Raw genomic sequence first — 20,538 nt, 5'->3', positions numbered from 1 at the left:
CATGCTGAAGACTGCCGCCGCACAGGTGGGGACGTCCGTGTCCTCGGCTGCCAACACATCCACCCGCCCCATCATCACTGTGCACAAGTCAGGGACCGTGACAGTGGCCCAGCAAGCCCAAGTGGTGACCACAGTGGTGGGCGGTGTCACCAAGACCATCACCCTGGTGAAGAGCCCCATCTCAGTCCCAGGAGGCAGTGCTCTGGTGAGTGGCGGGCAGGCCTGGTTTTCCTGGCTCTGGCACAGCTCCGCCTGGTTTGACAGTGGCCACGCTGGGCGACCTGCTGCCTGGGCTGGCTTCCAGGCGCGTGCCCGCCCAGGCTGTGCCCTCATTTGCTCTCCCGATCAACTCCCTGCCGCCCCCCTTGTAGATTTCCAACCTTGGCAAAGTGATGTCAGTGGTCCAGACCAAACCCGTTCAGACCTCCGCAGTCACAGGCCAGGCCTCTACGGGCCCAGTGACACAGATCATCCAGGTCAGCGTGGGCATTGGGCAAAGGGCATTGTAGCTGGAGCGTGTCCCGGGGCGTTGCCCCCAGCGCTGGCCCAGCTCAGCCCGTCCTACAGGGTGCTGACTCATCTCCCCCCGCTCCCCGCCCAGACCAAAGGCCCCCTGCCCGCCGGGACCATCCTGAAGCTGGTGACCTCAGCCGATGGCAAGCCCACCACCATCATTACGACCACGCAGGCCAGCGGGGCAGGAACCAAGCCGACCATCCTGGGCATCAGCAGTGTCTCCCCCAGCACCACCAAGCCCGGCACCACCACCATCATTAAGACCATCCCCATGTCAGCCATCATCACCCAGGCGGGCGCGACGGGTAGGGCTCCCGTGGCCTGGACCCCGTGCCACGGCCTCCCCTGCCACCCTGGGCCCTGGCAGTAACTGGTGCGAGGCTAGAGCAAGAACGGCAAGCGGAGGCCGAGACAGTGCACTCTGTGTCTGTGGTTTATTTCTCCAGCGGCCCCACCCCTGCCTTACCTTCTGGGCATTTTGTAGGATTTGGAGGGAGCTGGCAGGGCTGCAGCTGTTGATTTTAATGTAGGAGAAGCAGTGGTAACAGTTTGGGGACAGGGCATGAGGGCAGTGGGGGGCACAGGAAGCTGTCACAGCCTCACGAGGGGTCAGGCTCCTGGCAGGAGGTGAGCTGGGGATGGCAGCAGGAGGCGGCTGCGGTGATGCCCTACTCCCCGCACCTGAAGGCAAGCCGCCCCTCCCACCCAGGTGTGACCAGCAGTCCTGGCATCAAGTCCCCCATCACCATCATCACCACCAAAGTTATGACTTCGGGGACTGGAGCCCCTGCCAAGATCATCACCGCTGTTCCCAAGATTGCCACTGGCCATGGGCAGCAAGGGGTCACCCAGGTGAGGCGCCTGCCTTCTTCTCAGCCCCTGCCCCTGGTAGAGCTGCAGCCCCCTGGTGCCCCAGCTGCCACACGTGGCGTCCACAGGGGCCTGGGAGGGACGGCACAGGGCCTGGCCAGCTTGCAAGTGACGTTGGTGGGTCTTCCGGTGTCCAGGTGGTGCTGAAGGGGGCCCCCGGACAACCAGGCACCATCCTCCGCACTGTGCCCATGGGTGGCGTTCGCTTGGTCACCCCAGTTACCGTCTCTGCCGTCAAGCCAGCTGTCACCACATTGGTTGTGAAGGGCACCACAGGTACGTCGCCCGCTGGCACGGTCCTCGGCAGTGCCTGAGTTCCAAATCTTTGTAATCTGCTCGTCCCTGCCTCCCTGTAGTAAGGCCGAGGGAGGCTAGAGGGCGCTCTCTCATCTCCTGTTCTACGAATATTATGTGCGCTCCTGAGTTCCTAGGGCTCTCAGAGACCCCCAGGATCCCCCTGGCCCTGCCCATCTTGTCAAGCCCAGTCCCCAGCCTTAGCACCATCCAGTGAGAGAAGCTTCTGGAAAGGTGACACCAGCCACAGGGCTGGAGCGAGCACAGGGCTGTCATCCCACCCCTGCCTCTTTTCTTCCGTCTAGGCGTCACCACCCTTGGCACAGTGACAGGCACTGTCTCTACCAGCCTTGCTGGTGCTGGCGGCCATAGCACCAGTGCCTCGCTGGCCACGCCTATCACCACCTTGGGGACCATCGCCACCCTCTCAAGCCAGGTGATCAACCCCACGGCCATCACTGTCTCAGCTGCTCAGACCACGCTGACAGCGGCCGGCGGGCTGACCACCCCCACCATCACCATGCAGGTAGGAGCGTGGCTGGAAAGGAAGGACTGGGCCAGCATGGGGTGTGTGGGGACTGTATTTACCCAGGGCCGTGGCTTTTGGGACTGAGGAGGCCATCACAGCCGGCATGGGGCGGGACAGACAGACAGAAAGTGGCGTCACTCATCTTCTCCCGTCCTGTTTCCCCCTAGCCTGTTTCACAGCCCACGCAGGTGACTCTGATCACAGCGCCCAGCGGGGTCGAGGCCCAGCCGGTGCACGATCTGCCTGTGTCCATTCTGGCCTCGCCGACAACGGAGCAGCCCACGGCCACCGTGACAATTGCCGACTCGGGCCAGGGTGACGTGCAGCCTGGCACCGTGACGCTGGTGTGCTCCAACCCGCCCTGCGAGACCCACGAGACGGGCACCACTAACACGGCCACCACCACGGTGGTGGCCAATCTCGGGGGGCATGCCCAGCCCCCCCAGGTCCAGTTTGTCTGTGAGAGGCAAGAGGCCACTGCCTCCCTTGTGACCTCCACTGTGGGCCAGCAGAATGGCAGCGTGGTCCGCGTCTGCTCCAACCCGCCCTGCGAGACCCACGAGACGGGCACCACCAGCACGGCCACGGTGGTCAGTGCCAACCTGTCGGCCCCCCCGCGAGGTGCGGGGCCCACCATCTGCTCGAACCCCCCCTGCGAGACCCACGAGACGGGCACCACCAGCACCGCCACCACTGCCACCTCCAACATGGCTGGGCAGCCTGGGTGCTCGAAGCCCCCCTGCGAGACCCGCGAGACGGGCACCGCCAGCGCCGCCACCACCGCCATGGCCAGTATCGGCTCTGGACAGCCAGCAGCTGCCAACCAGCCGCGAGAGGCCCGTCCCGCCTGTGCTGCCGGCACCCCTGCCCCGGGTCAGGTCAGTGTGGGCGCTGGGCTGGCTGAGGGAGCCCAGAGTTCGGTCAAGCCCCCATGCCAAACCCGCCAGACCAGCTCGACGCACACCACCATGACTGCGATGGCCACGGGCGTGCCGTGCTCGGCCCCACTCCTGGCGCCCAGTCTGGCGCTGGAGGCGGGTGGTAGCAGCACTGGCTTTGCCCAGCTGGCCCCTCCCAGTGGCAGAGTCAGGCCTGGCGGTGCCGGCAGCAAGGATGGCCCCGTAGCAGACCTGGGCCAGCTGGTGTCCTTGGGGCGACAGCTGGAGACACACCACACCCACACCACCAATACCCCCACCACGGTCCGCTGCACCATGGGCACCGGGGAGCCTGCGTATGAGAGCCACCAGAGCAGCTCAGCTGGCACCATCATGACTGTGACGGCCTTGGAGGCGCTGCTGGGCCCCTCGCCCCCCGTGAGCCAGGTCTGCTCCAACCCTCCCTGTGAGACCCACGAGACGGGGACTACCAACACGGCCACCACTTCCAATGCGGGTGGTGTCCAGCGGGCGTGTGCCAACCCTCCCTGTGAGACCCACGAGACAGGTACCACACACACGGCCACCACGGCCACCTCCAGCGGTGGCTCGGGGCAGCCCGAGGGCGGGCAGCCGCAGGCCCCCGCCAGCTGCCCCTGCGAGACCCACCAGACCGCCTCCACTGGCACTACCATGACTGTCAGCGTCGGCGCCCTGCTCCCCGACGACGGCGCCGCCCACCGGACCCTGGAGGCCGTCTTGGAGCCAGTGGCAGCCCCGACCCCAGTGGTCCCCCAGGCCAGCCCCGTACTGCTGGCTCCCTTCCCGACCCAGCGGGTCTGCTCCAACCCGCCCTGCGAGACCCACGAGACGGGCACCACGCACACGGCCACCACCGTCACCTCCAACATGAGCTCAAACCAGGGTGCGTGCAGCACAGCATTTCCTCTGCAGAGGCCCCCGACTCCACCGGTTAGGTTCTGTGGGCCCCAGCCTTGCGAGTGGGGCGGTGGGGCATTGAACGGGCATGTCGGATACAGTGGGGGCTAGCGTGGAATTCTCCAGGAGATTCTGCTCCGGTCCTTGCTTCTTGTCCTTCTCTTTGAGAATGAGAGAACCCCACGGTGGGGGGTGGAGGTTAGGACTTGGGACCCCCTGCTGACAGCCCCATTAGGCCCTCGTGACGCCCACCGTCTGCTGCCTCCCACAGACCCCCCACCAGCTGCCAGCGATCAGGGCGAGGTGGAGAGCACCCAGGGCGACAGCGGGAACATCGCCAGCTCCAGCGCCGTCACGACAACCGTGTCCTCCACGCTGACGCGAGCAGTGACCACCGTGACACAGTCCACGCCAGTTCCGGGCCCCTCTGTGCCGGTGAGAGCCCCGCGCGTCTGCTCTGTCCTCTGCCCAGCTGCTCAGCCCTTCAGGGCCTGGGATGGCTCCGCGGTTGCTATCCTGGCGTTGGGCAGCAGGGGTCACTCTTGTACTGCACATGGTGTGCTTCCCAGTGCCTTTTCCAGACCATAAAAGGGCAGCCCTGTGTGCAGGCCTAGACCGGGGACAGAAGGCAAGTCCTCTGCGTGTTTCTCCAGCGCTTTCATTCCTCTAGCTGCTCCACGTTGCTGGTCGTTTCACTGTAGTCCTGTGAAAGGTTGTCCTCTGCGGCCCTTTGTCTAGACAGGAGTTCCCTCTGAGGTTCAGGCAACCGCTCAGTGTTGAAGGTCTCTTCTCTTGTCTCCTGCACCGCACACGCCCCGCTGCTCTGTGCAGCGCTGGCCTTCTCCCCATGTAGTAAGTGACCACACAGGCCCCTGAAGGACAGCAGCAGGTCCGCAGGCAGAGAGTAAGCTGTCCCGCTCCTCGGCCCGGCTGCCTCGTTGCGGCCTCCCTTCTCCCCTCTGACGGGGACTTCTCTCCCTTTCTAGAGGATCTCGTCCATGACTGAGACTACCCCCGGGGCTCTGAGCACCGAAGTCCCCGTCCCGGCCACGATCACAGTGACCATAGCCAACACAGAAACTTCTGACACGCTCTTCTCTGCTGTTGACACCCTGCAGCCCCCAGAGGACCTCCAGGTCTCAGCCGGGCCTCGCCAGCAGCTCCCCCCGCGGCAGCTCCTGCAGCCAGCCTCCACAGCCCTGCTGGGGGAGCCCGCCGACACCCTGGCGGCCACCCAGGCCCCTGAGCTCCAGGCAGCCGTGGACTTGAGCAGTACAGGGGACCCTTCTTCGGGCCAGGAGCCTGCCAGCTCCGCGGTGGTGGCCACCATGGTGGTCCAGCCACCCCCACCCACACAGTCTGAGGTAGACCAGTTGGCACTCCCCCAAGAGCTGATGGCCGAGGCCCAGGCGGGCACCACCACCCTCATGGTGACAGGGCTCACCCCTGAGGAGCTAGCAGTGACCGCCGCAGCTGAAGCAGCTGCCCAGGCCGCGGCCACAGAGGAAGCCCAGGCCCTGGCCATCCAGGCGGTGCTGCAGGCCGCCCAGCAAGCCGTCATGGGTAGGTGCCTGGGGGACAGGTCCAGGGGACAGCTAGGCTTACCGGGCCTCCTCTGCTCAAGGCCAGATGGGAGTCCCCAAGGGGAGATGTGCCCCTTGGGAGGGTTCCTGAGCCTCCCCTGCTCGAGAACCCCAGACGGGGCGGAGGTGCTGGGCAGCGCGGGTAGCCGAAGAGAGGTGACCGGAGATGCTGTGCTGCCTGTGGAGCCTGGGAGGGAGGGACCCCTGCTGAGCCCCTCCTGAGTCGTGCTTTTCTTCCCCCTGGAGCAGGCACCGGGGAGCCAATGGACACGTCCGACGCGGCGGCCACCGTGACCCAGGCAGAGCTGGGGCACCTGTCAGCTGAGGGCCAGGAGGGCCAGCCCACCACCATCCCCATTGTGCTGACCCAGCAGGAGCTGGCCGCCCTGGTGCAGCAGCAGCAGCAGCTGCAGGAGGCCCAGGCACAGCACCACCTGCCCACCGAGGCCCTGGCCCCCGCCGACAGCCTCAACGACCCCACCATCGAGAGCAACTGCCTCAACGAGCTGACCGCCGCCGTCCCCAGCACCGTGGCCCTGCTGCCCTCAACAGCCACTGAGAGTAAGCAGGGGCCTGGCCTTCGCCACTCAGAAGAGCTGGGTCTCAGCCTGTGCGCTGAGGGGGTGGGTGCTAGCTGGGGCGGCCACAGGTAGGGGGGGGCCGAGGGCACTGGGAGGTCTCGGGCCCCAGCAGTGCAGAGACGGGGGTGTGCTGTGGTCCAAGGCAGGGGCACCCCACACACCCAGAAGCCCAGGGGAGCTGGGGGGTGCTTTTGCTCTGACACCGTTTTTCTTCCCAGGTTTGGCCCCGTCTAACACGTTTGTGGCCCCCCAGCCGGTTGTGGTAGCCAGCCCAGCGAAGCTGCAGGCAGCAGCCACCCTGACCGAAGTAGCCAACGGCATAGAGACCATTGGGGTGGTGAGTCGGGCGCGGCGGGCTGCGAGGCTGCCGCCTCCAGCCCCGAGGGGTGCTGGCCTCATCCTGTCTCTCTGTCGCTGTCTTCCAGAAGCCTGACCTACCACCCCCACCCAGCAAAGCCCCTGTGAAGAAGGAGAACCAGTGGTTCGACGTGGGTGTCATTAAGGGCACCAACGTAATGGTGACACACTATTTCCTGCCACCAGACGATGCTGTCCCTTCTGACGTAAGTGACCTGGGAGCTGGTGTCCTCAGAGGGCAGTGAGTGGGGAGTCCTGGGGCCTGGAGAGGCTTCGCAGGCCCCCAGGGTCATCTCCTGTCTTTGGGTGGAATCAGACAGAGCCTGGTGAACGCTGCTCTTCCTCAGCACCTGGCAGAAGTAGAAGGAAGGGATGTCTTGTCCTTCTGCGGTCACCACGGACCTGCACAAATCCCCGGGCTTGCCTTCTGGTCAGTGGGCCTCATGCCGCTTTTCTGTCTCTGTGTTCTCTCTGCCTTTTCCACCCTGTCCCCCAGGACGACTCGAGCACTGTCCCGGACTATAACCAGTTGAAGAAGCAAGAGCTGCAGCCAGGCACGGCCTATAAGTTCCGGGTGGCCGGGGTCAATGCCTGCGGCCGGGGGCCCTTCAGTGAGATCTCGGCCTTCAAGACGTGTCTGCCTGGCTTCCCGGGGGCCCCTTGTGCCATTAAGATCAGCAAAGTGAGTGTGGCCATGGGGTGGTAAGGTCGGTGGGGTCCGCGGTGAGGTGGCTCACCGTGGGCAGAAAGAGGCTGCCGTCCTGGCTCTGTCACCAGTCGCTGGGATGACCAAAGGCAAGTCCCCTGCCGTCTCCCCACCTCCCCTCCGTAGCGAGCGCTAGCGCTGAGCAGTCACTATGGTTAGCACTTGCCAGCCCTGAGCCGTCGGACACAGCTAGGGAGACTGGGACACTGAGAGGCAAAGCGACAGGTCACACGAGAGGGGGCAGAGCCGGTGGAGGAAGGTGGAGGCAGCCGTCTCTGCAGAGCTCTGAACACCGATGTGGAAACATCCGCGTTGTCTCAGGAGGAGGGGGGGCATTCCAGGTTGCAGCTTCCTTTGCTCTTCTGGGGTACACTCAGGTCACAGAGGCTGAAGAAAGCCCACCCTTGACCCCTCCGCTTCTAGAGTCCAGACGGTGCTCACCTCACGTGGGAGCCGCCCTCCGTGACCTCCGGCAAGATCATCGAGTACTCGGTGTACCTGGCCATCCAGAGCACGCAGGCTGGCGGCGAGCCCAAGAGCGCAGCCCCGGCCCAGCTGGCCTTCATGCGGGTCTATTGCGGGCCCAGCCCCTCCTGCCTGGTGCAGTCCTCCAGCCTCTCCAACGCCCACATCGACTACACCACGAAGCCCGCCATCATCTTCCGCATCGCCGCCCGCAACGAGAAGGGCTACGGCCCCGCCACGCAAGTCAGGTGGTTGCAAGGTGAGGCTCCTTGGGGAAGGCCCAGGGAGGCCAGGCCTGGCAAGAGGCTGTCTCCCCCACTTCCTGAATGTTCTGCCATCAGTCTGCCCCGCCCCTGCCCCCCCCCCCCAGTCACTCATCGTCTCCTTCAGCACACACCCAGGCCCTCCCGGGACACAGCTCCCAGCTGTACTTTGGAGCTTCACGGTCGGGGGGTGGGGGGGTGTATAGCCATGGGCAAGTCTAGCTGAGGGTCCCTCGCCTGGTCTGGGGGTGCAGGGCAGGGGTCCCTAGCTAAGCTTGGTTGTTTGGAGCACCAGCTTTGACCTGCCCGTTGTTCACCGGCCACCACGGGCCCATCTCTCCTTACAGAAACCAGTAAAGACAGCTCTGGCACCAAGCCGGCCAGCAAGCGGCCCATGTCCTCTCCGGAAATGTAAGTAGGAAGCCCCTTTCAGGAACCTTCTGAGGTTAGGAGGAAGGAGCAGTGGAGACAGTAGGGGCCAGGCTTCTTGCTGTGAGCCCACGCTCGGGACAGTGGTCCTGCAGGGCTGTTGATGCCTCCTTTCCCCTCACCCCAAGGAAATCCGCTCCAAAGAAATCGAAGGCAGACGGTCAGTGAGAGCAACGTGGCCAGCACCTGGATTCTGCTCCAGCCTCGCCTCCCCTCCCCTCTGCTTCAGGAACACCGCCTGCCAGGGGCTGCCCGCCCCACCCCCACCCCGTTGGCACTTCATTTGTTCATGTGCTCCTTCAGTCACGCGTTCATTCCCTCTCTGTCTCTCTCTCTCTCTGTTTTTGAAAGAAACCATCTCTTTAAAGAAAGCACATTTTACATTGCTGGTGGGAGAAAGCAGAAGGCAAGTTTGAAAGCAGTGAGCACGTGAGAGCAGTGCTTCTTCCTCCTTTCTTCTCTCTCGCTGCACCCCCCCACCGCCTTCCTGGGGGCCCCCTGAGGGGCAGGCGGCAGCCCCGGCCCCGCCTGTGTCTCCCACAGATCTGTGAGAGTGGGAATCGAAACAAAACCCAGCTCCCGCCCGCACAAAACCTGAAAACCTTCTGTTGTTCCTGGTCGTGGTCGGAGGTGGAGGGGCTGCCCGGGGCGCAAAGGCAGCACCCCGCCCCCGCCCTGCGGCCCGGCCTTCCGCCTCTGCGCCCCTCGGCCCGTCTGCTTTTACTTTCTGTTTTTACCTTTTCGTTCTCAACCGCTTAACATCCTTTAGGCTTTGTCAACCCTGTCTCCTCCGCGCGGGGACTCCACGGGAAGCTAGACATTGTCTCAGAGGCCTTTGTGCTCCCACCTCTTCTCTCCCTCCCCCTCTCCCGTGGAAAAAAAGAAGAGAGAAAAGAACAGGGGAAGAAGCCCAGGGCCAGGCTGCGCAGTGGTGGCGTCCTGGTGGCATGCAGGTGGCCGCGGGAGCCGGGCCTCGGCAGGCAGGGCGAGGGCGACATCAGCAACTGCTGCATCTGTTGTATTTGTTTCCTGGATGAAGTTGACGTTTTTATTGTAATTTTAGCCTTAGCGCGTGGGGTTTTGTCTTTTTTTTTTTTTTTTTTGGTTGTTGTTAGCTGTGTACAGAATGTGTATCTTTTATTTTTTCTCCTTGGCTAAGGGATCGCCTTGGCATTGATCTTTCTGGTGGGGGCTTCTCCCAGAGGAGGGGTGAGCTGTGAAGCTGAAGCTGGCCGGGGTGGGGTGAGCCCCCCATCTAGCGGGTCTAGCCCCAGGTTGGCTAGGCTGGAGTAAGTCAGGCTTCTTAGAAAAGACAAGCGGTGCAGCCTATCCCGGGCCAGAATGGAGGCCCCCCTAGCGTACCTGGCCTTGAGACCACCCTCTGAACAACCGCCCTGATGGCACACCCCCCCCCCCCCCCCCCCCCGGCAAAGCTGTAACCGGAAGGGGGGAGGTGAGTTGAGGGGAACCAGGAAGTGGAGGCAGCCAGGGTGGTGTCACCCTCGAGCGGGGGGGTGGGGCAGGGCGGGCCTCTCCGCAGCAGCAGCCCCCCAGCCCTCTAAGGGCCCAAGGGGAACTTGGGGTCTTGCTTGGAGTGCTAAATGAGCCAGCTGTCCGCCCCACCCCCAAGCTCTAGGCAAAGAGCAAAGCTCTCCTGCAGGTTACACAGGATTTAAACCGAAGCCACCATCTCTGCCCTGGAAGGCCCTCCCGCCACCGCCGTGGCTTCGGGGCCCAGTTCGTTGTATTATAGTACATCTCGCTGTGGGAAACGTCACTGTTTAGTCACCTCGGGGTCCAGGCGCCCGGTCCCATTGTTCCCTCCCCATCCCTCTGCCCGAGCGCCCCTTTGATTTCTCTTGTTTCTGAGAGCCGTACACCTGTTCATCTATTGTAGAGTACTCCCCGTGACTCAATATTACCATAGTGCGATGTCGTTTTGTGCTATTTTGAACAATTAAAAGACGTTTTTTGAAATAACCGGCTGCTGTCTCTCGCTGAGTCCCCGGGAGTCTCGCACGGGCTGTGGGGGAGGGGCGGGTGGCTGAGCCTGGCTCATGGCCTTCGGACAAAGCTGGGCTGGCACCAGGTTGTCCACAGGTCCCACAGTGGCTGCTATGTGGCACCCAGGCCGAGGGCCCCACTGGGCGGTAGCTGTGGCCTCCCTCTCTGTCCAGAGACCCCCTCCCCTCCCCGCCAGTGGATGGGAACTCAAGAGGGTTCTCTGGGCCCTTGGGCTTGGTTTCTCCCAGTGAGGGTCTTAGCCCTGCCCATCCATGCATCAGGCTGTGGGGGACATGCGGGTCCTTGGGGGAGGGATCTGCGTGGATTTTCACAGGAGGGAAGCAGCGGGGTTACCCCCGGTAGCCGAGTGGAATGCACGGGCCTCTGGCCCAGAGCCCCCGAGAAAGCCCCACCAGCCCCACCAGCCAGCCCTGTCACAGCCCTGCCACGGAACTGTCCACGTCCGGCTATCGGATGGTGCAGCTTGGACTGGGGGAACTGGTGAGTCCTCGGTGCTGACCAGCCAAGAGGACAGAGAACTGCGGACAAGGTAGTCAAGGACGAGGCCCAGGTTCAGCATGCGCAGCTCTGTGTGCTGGGTGGGCCACCGGGGAGCAGCACCACACCGCTGGGGTTCTCTGGGTCCCAGCGCTCCTGCTAGGGACAACAGGCACGGGGGCGCTCCCTCAGCATCCCCCTCCACCTCCCCCATACCCCTGCTGCCCACCCTTCCTCAGCCCAGTCCTCCTGCTACCAACAAAAGCCCCCTCCACCTCTCTACCCTGCCTCACGTGCGCACACATGCGTGTGCACACTCTCTAGACGGGAAGCGTGAGGTGCATTCAACCTCTCCCAGGCAGCCTAGGCTGACATGGTGTCCTGTCCTGTGTGTACAGTTGTCTGGGCCACCTGGTGTCCCCATCCGGCCCGTTTATCTCCTCGATACCAGGAGCTCTGGTTTCTGTTCCCCACAGCACCAACTCTGCCGCCCCAGAGCTCAGAGGAGAGTGGCCTCCTGGGGCCAGGGGCCAGGGAGATGGGTGGGGAAGTGTCCTTCAGATAGGAGCAGGACGAGCAAGGCCCAGAGGTGGGAGAACTCTGGCCACCGGGGCCCAGGGCCTGGGTAGCACTGGCCCCAGGTGGGGGAGGGGCCCTTGCGATGCCTCGCTTGTGTTAGGGGTACAGGGATTCCCTCTACCCCACGTCTTTGTCTGCTCTTAGACTCTGTCCCCGAGCACCAGCCAGACCACCCCACCCTCCACCTCCCCTCGCTCACCTGCCTCAAGGCGGCCTGCAACGCACTCTGGAAGGCCAGGGCCACACCGGTACCGTCTTTGGCACTTGTCTCAAAATACTGGGCTTGAGTCTGGGCACACCACTCCTCAGCCTCCTGGGCAGAGACCTGGAGGGGCAAGGCATGGCGCCCGTCCCAGCCGTGCTCATCCAGTGCTCTGCCACCAAACCCAGGGCCAGGCCACCCGTGAGAACCAGAGCCCTCCTCATACCCAACTCGGCCTTGGCTAGGCATGGAGAGCGGCAGCGTGTGCATGGGAGGGCAGGGGGCAGAGGCTGGGCGTCATGAGCAGGTGGACTCACCCCAGCACCGCGGGGCACAAGGCCTGAGCCCCCTAAGTAGGGACAGAGATTGAGGGCAAAGGTGCACCCAGAGCAGCCAGGAGTGGGCACTCACCTGCCGGCCAGGGAGGTCGGTCTTATTCCCAAGCAGAACAAAGGGAAACAGCTTGGGGTTGGGAGGCTCGGCCTGCCGAGCAGCCACGGCCTGAAAGGAGGCAGCTACGGTGACATCGAAAACTAGCACGCAGCAGTGTGAGCCCTGGTACAGTGCCATCCCCAGAGACTGGCACCTCTCTGCACCTGCCGTGTCCCAGAGCTGTGCTCATAGGGAGAAAAGGCCAGTTATGCTCCAGGGTACAGCTCATCCTTCGGGAGAAGGATGACCCAGGAGTCCCAGCTACCCCAGGCCACCCACAACTCCCCATCGATGTGATTCCGCCCCGTTGGCAGGGACACAGCTGGGGAAAGTGGGGGACAGTTCAGCCAGTCTTCCTCTGAGCCATCTGGTCGTGTCCAACGGTCAGAGTGGCGCAAGGCAGACGGGGCAGCTGAGAGGTGGCCTGAGCGCAGAGCAGGCCCGGGCCACCGTCCTTACTTGCACAGTGACCCTCTGGCCTTCCAGCTCCGTCACTTTGGTGAAGAAGTCTGCACCAATGGTGGCCCGGTACCGGCTGCAGAAGCGGTTGTGGACGAACCGATTCATCAGAGAGGACTTGCCGACCCTGTGGGGTCACGGGTCAGAGAGCAGGTGGGGGTCCCCGCCTGGGCCCTGGGGTCCTTATTTCCCCACTTCTCTCCGCCCTGTTGCTGCGCCCCGCCCCGCCCTGCCGGGCCCAGGCCCCCAGGCCCCCGGCCCCTCTCCGGGCCTCTCTAGGGCGGCCAAGGTGCTGGGCGGGAGGCCTGGCCCACCGCCCGCCTCGCCCCAGCCCGTCCTGCCAGCTCACCCGGCACTGCCCACCAGGAGGATCTTAAGCGGAGGGCGCCCAGCGGAGGCCATCTCCTGGCCCCGCGCAGCGAGTCCGCCCGAGGGTCCCAGCGGGGCTGGGGCGGGGCGAGAGGTGGGGCTGAGCAGGGTTAGGGCGGGGTGCAGGGCGGGGCCTGAGGCGCGGGGGTAGAGCCGGGGGCGGGGCTGAGCCAGAGGCGAGGCCGCGCGGTCACCAAGCCCCGCCCCTCTCCGCGGGCTCCGCCCCGCGCCCTGCGGAGCCCCCGGACAGAGTGGGTGGGTGGGGCGCGGCTCGGTCAGCTGAGTGGCAGTCACGGGACGGCGACCAGCTTCGTCTGGTTTCCTACAGAACAGGGAGGGATGAGCGGGGGTCTTCGAGTGCGACAGGCCAGTGGTGGGACTTGAGGGGGGGGTGCTATACCGGAGGGTCTCGGGGCTGGTGGGGGGAAGTCCTGGGACCGGTCGCGAGCCGGGGCGTCCCACCAGGAGGTGAGGGGGAAACCCGAGGGCTTGGTCCGGAGGCCCGGAGTTCTGGGAGAGACCGACTAGGCAGCCCTGGGACCTACCTGAGCCTGGGGTGACCCGGGGGCCGGAGGAGCCCGGTTGAGGAGGCTGGGACCTGGGGAGGCCTCGTGGGGGTGTAGTCTTTAGTCTCCGAGTTCCCCCAGGACATGGAGAAGGAGTGGGAGACTCTGAAGGCCTGGAAGGAGCGCGTGGGGCAGGAGCTGGACCGAGTAATGGCCTTCTGGATGGAGCACTCCCACGACCAGGAGCATGGGTGGGCCGCCCCCTTTTGGCACCCTCAGCAGGGTCTTTGCCCCTCCCAAGCCCCCACCCTCAGCTCCCAGCCCACCCTCAGGTCTCCCTCCAGCCGCTCTCACCTCCGGTCCTGCGGGCTGGACGCAGGGCTGTCGGGGGGCTGTGCGGGCCCCCCACCTAACGCTCATGTTGCGTGTGCGCGACAGGGGTTTCTTCACATGTCTGGGCCGTGATGGGCAGGTGTATGACGACCTCAAGTATGTCTGGCTGCAGGGGAGGCAGGTAGGGGCGCCCGCAACCCTGCAGCTCACTAGGGTGCATGGGCCACTTCTGTCCTGCCTAGGGTGAGGCCCCTGCTCGCCCTACTCCTCCTGCCCCGACGGCGATACTTAGGACGCCCCCACCCCCACCCTGAGGACCCCAGAGCTGCCACTGAAGCCATTTCCCTTCTGCCTCCACACAGGTGTGGATGTACTGTCGCCTGTACCGAAAGGTCGAGCGCTTCCGCCGACCTGAGCTCCTGGACTCAGCCAGAGCAGGTGCCCAGCCCCCATCTCCGGGATTCCTCAGGAAGGCAGCGTTCCTAGAGGGGTCTAGGGGGAGGGCCAGAGGGGGAGGCTTCCTCACCTAACTGCCAATACCAGGGGGAGACTTTTTGCTGCGCCATGCTCGGGTGACACCTCCTGGGAAGAAATGTGCCTTCGTGCTGACGCGGGACGGCCGCCCCGTCAAGGTGCAGCGCACGATCTTCAGCGAGTGTTTCTACACCATGGCCATGAACGAGCTGTGGAGGGTCACAGGGGATGCGCGCTACCAGGTACGGGGCTACTGAAGCCGCCGGCTGGGGCACCCCACCTTGGGAGTGACCGGGCTTCTAAGTCTTCACCTGTGCTGAAAATGGCTCCCTGGCACACTCCCGCTCAAGCTTCCCTGACCCCATCTGTGGGCCAGGCCTGTCGTTCTTCCTCCGCCTGCACCCTACCCCACGGCCCCGACTGTGCTGTACCCCCTTCCCTTCTGAATCCCCCTGCATACCCCCTGCCCCCACTTCAGCTGGGGGGCCTCTCCCTCCTCCCTGGGCCCCCGGGAGGCCCCAGACGGGAGGGGACAGGCCAGGAGGGGACAGGTGCCGCCTCAGCCCGGCCACCCTGGCCCGCCCCGCCCCCAGAGCGAAGCGGTGGAGATGATGGAGCAGCTCGTCCGCTGGGTGCGGGAGGACCCGTCGGGGCTGGGCCAGCCGCGGCTCTCGGGGGCCCCTGGCGCCGAGCCCATGGCAGTGCCCATGATGCTGCTGTGCCTGGTGGAGCAGCTCGGGGAGGCGGACGCGGAGCTGGCGGCCAGATACGCGGAGCTGGGGGACTGGTGTGCCAGCAGGATTCTGCAGCACGTCCAGGTGGGGTGGTGGGCGCTGGGGGTGGGGGGCAGGGTGACCCCTCACCCACTCGCAGGGGCGCCTTCTCCACTCTCCCCCCAGAGCTTGGCTCTGGTTGGTGGGAGGCCTGGCCGGGCCCAAGCCCCTGGGCAGGTGGCCGCAAAGGTAGAGCATCTGGGAGGGCCCAGCGGGCTGAGGGGCTGGAGGGAGGCTGCGGGAGCCCCGGGCCAGGTCCCCAGAGAAGAACCCTGGGCCCGATCCGAGTCCATCCTGAGCCTCTCCAGGCAGCCAAGCCCCTCCCTGTCCATCGGCTGCCCCCTCCGGAGGCCCAGGCCCTGCGGAGTGAAGCCGTGATCAGCCCCTCAAACGCCCCGCCCAAGAGCACAGTCCCTGAGGGAGGAGGGACTTGGGAGGTGGAGGTCTTCCTGGCTAGTGGCACAGGGCTGGAGGCCGAACAAGCTTCCTCACGCCGCTCTCACCTGCAGAGGGACGGGCAGGCTGTGCTCGAGAACGTGGCCGAGGATGGCAGGGAACTTGCTGGTTGTCTGGGGAGACACCAGAACCCAGGTGAGGGGGCCCAGTGGGCTGGGGGCTTTCCCCGGGAAGGGCGCTCTCAGCCTGGGCTTCTGGGGGCCCGCCTCGCCTCCCTCCACCGAGGACTGGCATCGGAAGCAGGAGGCTGAGTCTGGGGCCACCAGGAGGGCCTCTGGCCGGCTTTAGGGGGAGCTCTCTGCAGGGGCAGGTGCCCAGGACGCCCAGGGCAGGTGTTCACAGCAGCCCCCACTGTTAGGGAGGGAGGGAGGCTCCCCCGCCTCCTTGGGAAGTAGGGTTGCTGCCTTACTTCTACCCCTCACCAGGCCACGCCCTGGAAGCTGGCTGGTTCCTGCTCCATCATGCCATCCGGAAAGGCGACCTCGAGCTACGCGCCCACATTATCGACAAGTTCCTGTTGCTGCCCTTCCGATCAGGATGGGACCCTGACCATGGAGGCCTGTTCTATTTCCAGGATGTCGACGGTCTCTGCCCCACCCAGGTGGGAGAGTGACCCAGGGCCCGTGAAGAGCCCTGTTGTAAGCTGTCCACCTACTTGCTCACTTAGCCCCTGCCATGGCCCGGCAGTGGTTAAGAGCTGCAGCTGCTAATGGAAAGGTTGGCAGTTCGAATCCACCAGGCGCTCCTTGAAAACCCTGTGGGGCAGTTCCACTCTGTCCTATAGGGTCACTGTAAGTCGGAATCGACAGCAATGGGTTTTTCTTTCTTTTCTTCTTTTTTTTTAATGGCCCAGGGAAGTGGGTGCTTCTTCATCCCTGGGGTTCAGAGAGGCGGACTTGCCCAGAGTGACCTCGGGAATAAGTAGCAGGGGTGGACCAGAACCCCAAGCCAAGCTCCTGATCTGTGTGTTGGTGGGGTGCTCGCCTTCACGTGCAGGGGCCACCTAACGACCACACGCTGGGAGGCTGGGAGGCTAAAACGACAGAATGTGTTCGCCCACAGTTCTGGAGACCAGAAGTCCGAAATCAGGGTGTGGACAGGGCCACGTTCCCTCCGGAGGTTCTAGGGGAGGATGCTTCCTTGTCTCTTCCAGCCTCGGGGGGCTACCGGCAATCCTTGGCTCGTGGCCGCATCACTCCAATCCCCGCCTCTGTCTTCACGTGGCCTTCTCTGTGCATCTGTCTCTGTGTCTCTTCTCTTTGCAAAAGAACACCATTTGGATTGGATTAGGAGCCACCCTTCCCCAGTATGATTTCGTGTGTTAATTTAACTGATTACATCTGCAAAGACCCTATTTGCAAACAAGATCATGTCTGCAGGTTCCAGGGCTTAGTCCTGCAACATAGTTTTTTTGGGGGACACAATTCAACCCTCCACAGGGAGCCAAGGTGTCTTTGAAAGGCTCTCCAGTGGGGTCATCTGGCTGCACCTTGCTCCTGGCTGGAGCCCTGCAGCAGGTGACTGTCCCAGCCACGGTCAGGAGCCAAGTGTCCAAGGCGCTTCAAGACAGCACTTTGAGGGCTAAAGGGGAGCCTCCCCTGCTCTTTTGGAAGGGGCTGGTTGGGACACTATCCCCGCTCTGGAAGCTAGTCCCGAAAGACATCTTGCAATCAAGCGACAAGCCCCTGGGCTGAGGGGGACCTGGGCTCTAAGCCACCACCTCTGCTCTGCTCACAGCTGGAGTGGGCCATGAAGCTCTGGTGGCCTCACAGCGAAGCCATGATTGCTTTCCTCATGGGCTACAGCGAAAGCGGGGACCCTGCCTTGCTTCGCCTCTTCTGCCAGGTCGCGGAGTACACCTTCCGCCAGGTGAGCCGAGGAGGAGGAGGCCGAGCGGGGGGGGGGGGGGGGGGGGGGGGGGGGGGGGGAAGGGAGGGGTTCCCCGGAGCTTGCCCCCCCCCCCAGCTGCTCTGGGAGTGCCTGGAGGTCAAGGAATATTCTGGTGACCTCCTGGAGCTTACACTGAGCTGAGGGGAGGGGGAGCCAGTGCTGGGTGCTGAGAGCATGTGGAAGAGGAAGGCAGGCTGAGGGGCGAGGGGGCCAGGGAAGGCCTCGAGAGCGGGGCGTCTAGTCCGTGAGTGGAGCCGCGTGGGGAGGGGGCTGGGAGAAGAGTCGTGGACAGAGAGGACAGCAAGGGCAAGGCCCATGCAGGAGTGGGCCTGACACAGTAGGGGAACCCCACAGAGTGGTGGGAATAAAGGGGGGCGTCATGTGGTCTGACCGAGGCCTAGCCAATCCAGGGGCGGGCTGGGGGGGCAGTGAGTGTCCTGGGGCCGCTGGAACCGAGGACCACACCCTGGGTGCCTCAAGCGATAGACAGTTACTGTCTCACACTTCAGAGGCCAGAAGCCGGAAAGGAAGCTGTGGGCAGGGCCATGCTCTCTGAAAGCTCTAGGGGAGGATCCTTCCTGTCTCGCCCAGCTTCTGGGGGCTCCAGGTGTTTTCCCTGGCGTTCCTTGGCTTGTAGCACATCATCACTCCCATCACTGCCTCCTTCACACGTGTGAGGGCCCTCAGCACTGGATTGAGGGCTCACTCTAAATCCAGGAGGATCCCATCTCGAGATCCTTAACTAGTCACATCTGCAAAGAACAGCGTTCCAAATAAGGTCATCTGCTGAGGTCCTAGGCAGACACGACCTTTGGGGGACACTATTCAGCCCAGTACAGGAGGGAGGGCTGTAGGGGTGGCAGGTGGAGCTGGTTTGCTGGGGCACTGGATGGGAGGGGAGCCAAGGACTGCGGAGGAGAGACAGGGCAGGGGTGGGGGTGGCAGGAGGGCCCCAGCAGTCCATTGGGGATGTGCTGGGTGGGACATGTCCCTTGGGCACCCAAGTCAAGTGGAGGTGTCAAGCCGCAGCTGAATTTCTGAGTCTGTAGTTCAGGGGAGAGGTCTGGGCTGAGAGCCAGGAGGCAAGGTGAGCTTCTGGGCGCCAAAGAAGAGAAGAGCGAGTAGGGAGGGCCCACCTAAGGAGACAAGACTCGGCGGGGGGTGGGGGGGTGGGGGGGAGCCAGGCGAGGGGTTTTTCAGAGGCCAAAGGAGGCGCTACCAGGAATGAGGAGCGAGGGGGCGCCACGTGAGGCAAGGCAGGTGATGAAGGAAGATTCTGTTGTGTTTCTAAAGCCACGATTCAGGCTGTTGGTAAACTCTGGTAGGGCAGGGACTATGGCATAGGCTCCGAACCTTGGGAGACAATCACACCTTTATTTGCACTAACCTCTCACTGAATGGAGGCAGAATCTAAAAAGCAAACATTCGGACATACAAGGAAAAAATAACTACAACAATGGAACGAATAGATAGAACTGTCTTTATTTCCTACGAAGAATACATTTCCATAGGCACAGTTTTCAAAGCTCTTTTGATAATGGGTTTCAATGTGACTGGTTTCCTTTGTGAACTTTCTGAAAAGGGCCTAAGACAGGGCTCTGTAGTACATGCTGGTGAGTCTGCAAGGAACTGACAGATGCAAGAGGCCCAGTGGACAAGCCAGGTGCCAGATGGGTTGTGGGCTGGAGAGAAAGGAATGCGGGACGGATGGCCTGAGCTCCTGTCCCCCGGACTGGAGGCGGGCATCAGGGCAGGGGCAGGCTTCGGTCGCACAGAGGGAGGATGAGATGCTTTGGGGACCTAACGGGAGCAATGGCCAAAGCCAGGTATGGGTCAGCACTGGCTGTGGGCCAGGCTCACATGTTGATGTCCACACTGTCACCTAGTTTTAAGACAGACCAGGGAGAGCAACTTTTTACAAAGTTACATGGCAGGTGTCTCCAGCAGGGTTCTCTTTCTTTAACTTTACTGAAGTGGACAGAGGAGAACTGCCCCATAGAGTTTCCAAGGAGCGGCTGGTGGATTCCAACTGCCAACCTTTTAGTTAGCAGCAAACGCTTAACCACTGGCGTCATCGGGGCTCCTAGGTATCACTTAGACTAAAATGCACCCATCGTACGATTCCAGTACCAATGTGTACAATTCAGTGAGCTACGACAGTGAACACACCTGGGTAACCACCGCCGTAATCAAAATACAGAACGTTTCCTTCACCCCCCAAACAGGGTTCTTTTTACTCCATCTTGCCGAGTTTCTACTGACAGCAAGCCCCTCCCCAAGTCGGTTACACAGGTGGAGACTGCCTGTTGCCTCCCACCCCTGTAAGAAAAGTTAAAAGCCCCTCACTTTCAGCATTGTGCAGAGATGGCCTTAGGTTTAAGAGCACGGATTCTGGAGCCACACTACCTGGGCTCAACCGGGCTCTGACCCTCGGTAGCGGTCCAGGGGGGATGGGGAGGCGCCTTCCCAGGCCTGTGGCATCTGGGCGGTGCCTGCGGGCGCCGGCTGTCACTGTCTCCTTTTTCCAGTTCCGTGATCCCGAGTACGGGGAATGGTTTGGCTACCTGAACCGAGAGGGCAAGGTCGCCCTCACCATTAAGGGAGGTCCTTTTAAAGGTGAGTGGGAGGCGGATCAGGGGTGCTGGGTGCGGGGCCGCAGGGGCTGGCGTCCTCGGTCCCCCACCTCTCCCAACCCCGTCGGCCGACTCTCCCTGTAGGCTGCTTCCACGTGCCGCGGTGCCTGGCCATGTGCGAGGAGATGCTGGACGCCCTGCTGAGCCGCCTCGCCCCGGCCCCCCGGCCCCAGGCCCCGGCCGCGGTGCCTGCCCGCCCAGGCGCGGAATAAAGCTGAGCCTGCCCTACCTGTGCGTGCACGCGCGTCCGTGGGCCCGTGGGAGGGGTTGCGGCCCGGCGGTCACTAGCTCGCCTCGGCATTGGCCCGCCCCGCGCGCTGGTCCGCCCCTAGCCCCGAACCGCCCGCTCATTGGCCTACCCTGCGCCTTGGCCCGCCCCACGCGCTGGACCGCTCCACGCATTGCCTCGCTTCGCGCCCTGGACCGCCTTGCACCCTCGTCCGCCCCGAGCACTGGCCAGCCCCGCGCATTGGCCGAGCGGCCGGGAAGGCGGGTCCGGCGGCAGCGCACTTCCGGCCGG

At 63.6% G+C, this 20,538-nt stretch overlaps 4 protein-coding genes across 4 annotated transcripts in view; 3 read left to right on the top strand and 1 right to left on the bottom strand.

The window, feature by feature from the left end:
• The window catches only part of HCFC1 (host cell factor C1), a 21,635-nt gene extending 13,057 nt beyond the window's left edge, over positions 1-8,578 (top strand). Inside the window, exons 11-28 of the mRNA XM_004390577.2 lie at positions 1-205; positions 372-476; positions 602-821; positions 1,226-1,368; positions 1,524-1,662; positions 1,986-2,206; positions 2,377-2,796; positions 2,878-3,333; positions 3,376-4,012; positions 4,298-4,461; positions 5,145-5,589; positions 5,859-6,170; positions 6,409-6,527; positions 6,616-6,753; positions 7,044-7,229; positions 7,677-7,977; positions 8,329-8,392; positions 8,539-8,578. The exon at positions 1-205 is cut by the window's left edge and continues 14 nt beyond it. Of these exons, the coding sequence (XP_004390634.1) occupies positions 1-205; positions 372-476; positions 602-821; positions 1,226-1,368; positions 1,524-1,662; positions 1,986-2,206; positions 2,377-2,796; positions 2,878-3,333; positions 3,376-4,012; positions 4,298-4,461; positions 5,145-5,589; positions 5,859-6,170; positions 6,409-6,527; positions 6,616-6,753; positions 7,044-7,229; positions 7,677-7,977; positions 8,329-8,392; positions 8,539-8,578 (4,315 nt within the window). The remainder of the gene's footprint in view (positions 206-371; positions 477-601; positions 822-1,225; positions 1,369-1,523; positions 1,663-1,985; positions 2,207-2,376; positions 2,797-2,877; positions 3,334-3,375; positions 4,013-4,297; positions 4,462-5,144; positions 5,590-5,858; positions 6,171-6,408; positions 6,528-6,615; positions 6,754-7,043; positions 7,230-7,676; positions 7,978-8,328; positions 8,393-8,538) is intronic.
• A 2,160-nt stretch (positions 8,579-10,738) lies between these two features.
• LOC101349773 (ras-related protein Rab-7a-like) lies at positions 10,739-13,017 on the bottom strand. Its single transcript, XM_004390607.2, has 5 exons — positions 12,934-13,017; positions 12,585-12,711; positions 12,105-12,305; positions 11,691-11,816; positions 10,739-11,071 (listed from the first exon to the last, which is right to left on the bottom strand). Exons 1-5 carry the CDS (start codon positions 12,984-12,986, stop codon positions 10,988-10,990), a joined length of 591 nt encoding a protein of 196 aa, XP_004390664.1. The 5' UTR covers positions 12,987-13,017; the 3' UTR covers positions 10,739-10,987.
• A 161-nt stretch (positions 13,018-13,178) lies between these two features.
• RENBP (renin binding protein) lies at positions 13,179-20,242 on the top strand. The gene is made up of 11 exons (XM_004390576.1): positions 13,179-13,319; positions 13,601-13,710; positions 13,898-13,973; positions 14,155-14,230; positions 14,336-14,508; positions 14,860-15,084; positions 15,549-15,630; positions 15,921-16,096; positions 17,233-17,364; positions 19,914-20,001; positions 20,103-20,242. The coding sequence occupies exons 1-11, from the start codon at positions 13,293-13,295 to the stop codon at positions 20,228-20,230; spliced, it is 1,293 nt and encodes a 430-aa protein (XP_004390633.1). The 5' UTR covers positions 13,179-13,292; the 3' UTR covers positions 20,231-20,242.
• The window catches only part of NAA10 (N-alpha-acetyltransferase 10, NatA catalytic subunit), a 4,896-nt gene continuing 4,567 nt past the window's right edge, over positions 20,210-20,538 (top strand). The window contains exon 1 of the mRNA XM_023725427.1: positions 20,210-20,249. The gene's annotated coding sequence lies outside the window, so the exon portion shown is untranslated. The remainder of the gene's footprint in view (positions 20,250-20,538) is intronic.

Source organism: Trichechus manatus, unplaced genomic scaffold, assembly GCF_000243295.1.
Source record: "Trichechus manatus latirostris isolate Lorelei unplaced genomic scaffold, TriManLat1.0 scaffold00309, whole genome shotgun sequence".
In the NCBI taxonomy this organism is placed as follows: Eukaryota; Metazoa; Chordata; class Mammalia; order Sirenia; family Trichechidae; genus Trichechus; species Trichechus manatus.
Note: the sequence above shows the minus strand (reverse complement) of the source record. Positions and strands in the feature narration are given on the sequence as shown.

Coding starts and splice junctions, on each gene's coding strand:
- LOC101349773 (XM_004390607.2), bottom strand. CDS start 12,986: ATGGCCTCCGCTGGGCGCCCTCCGCTTAAGATCCTCCTGGTGGGCAGT. Junction 12,712..12,933: donor CTCCTGGTGGGCAGTGCCGG/GTGAGCTGGCAG, acceptor GTGACCCCACAG/GGTCGGCAAGTCCTCTCTGA. Junction 11,072..11,690: donor TGCAGGCCGCCTTGAGGCAG/GTGAGCGAGGGG, acceptor TGTTGTCCCTAG/CAGGAGCGCTGGGACCCAGA.
- RENBP (XM_004390576.1), top strand. CDS start 13,293: ATGAGCGGGGGTCTTCGAGTGCGACAG. Junction 13,711..13,897: donor TCCCACGACCAGGAGCATGG/GTGGGCCGCCCC, acceptor TGTGCGCGACAG/GGGTTTCTTCACATGTCTGG. Junction 14,231..14,335: donor CCTGGACTCAGCCAGAGCAG/GTGCCCAGCCCC, acceptor TGCCAATACCAG/GGGGAGACTTTTTGCTGCGC.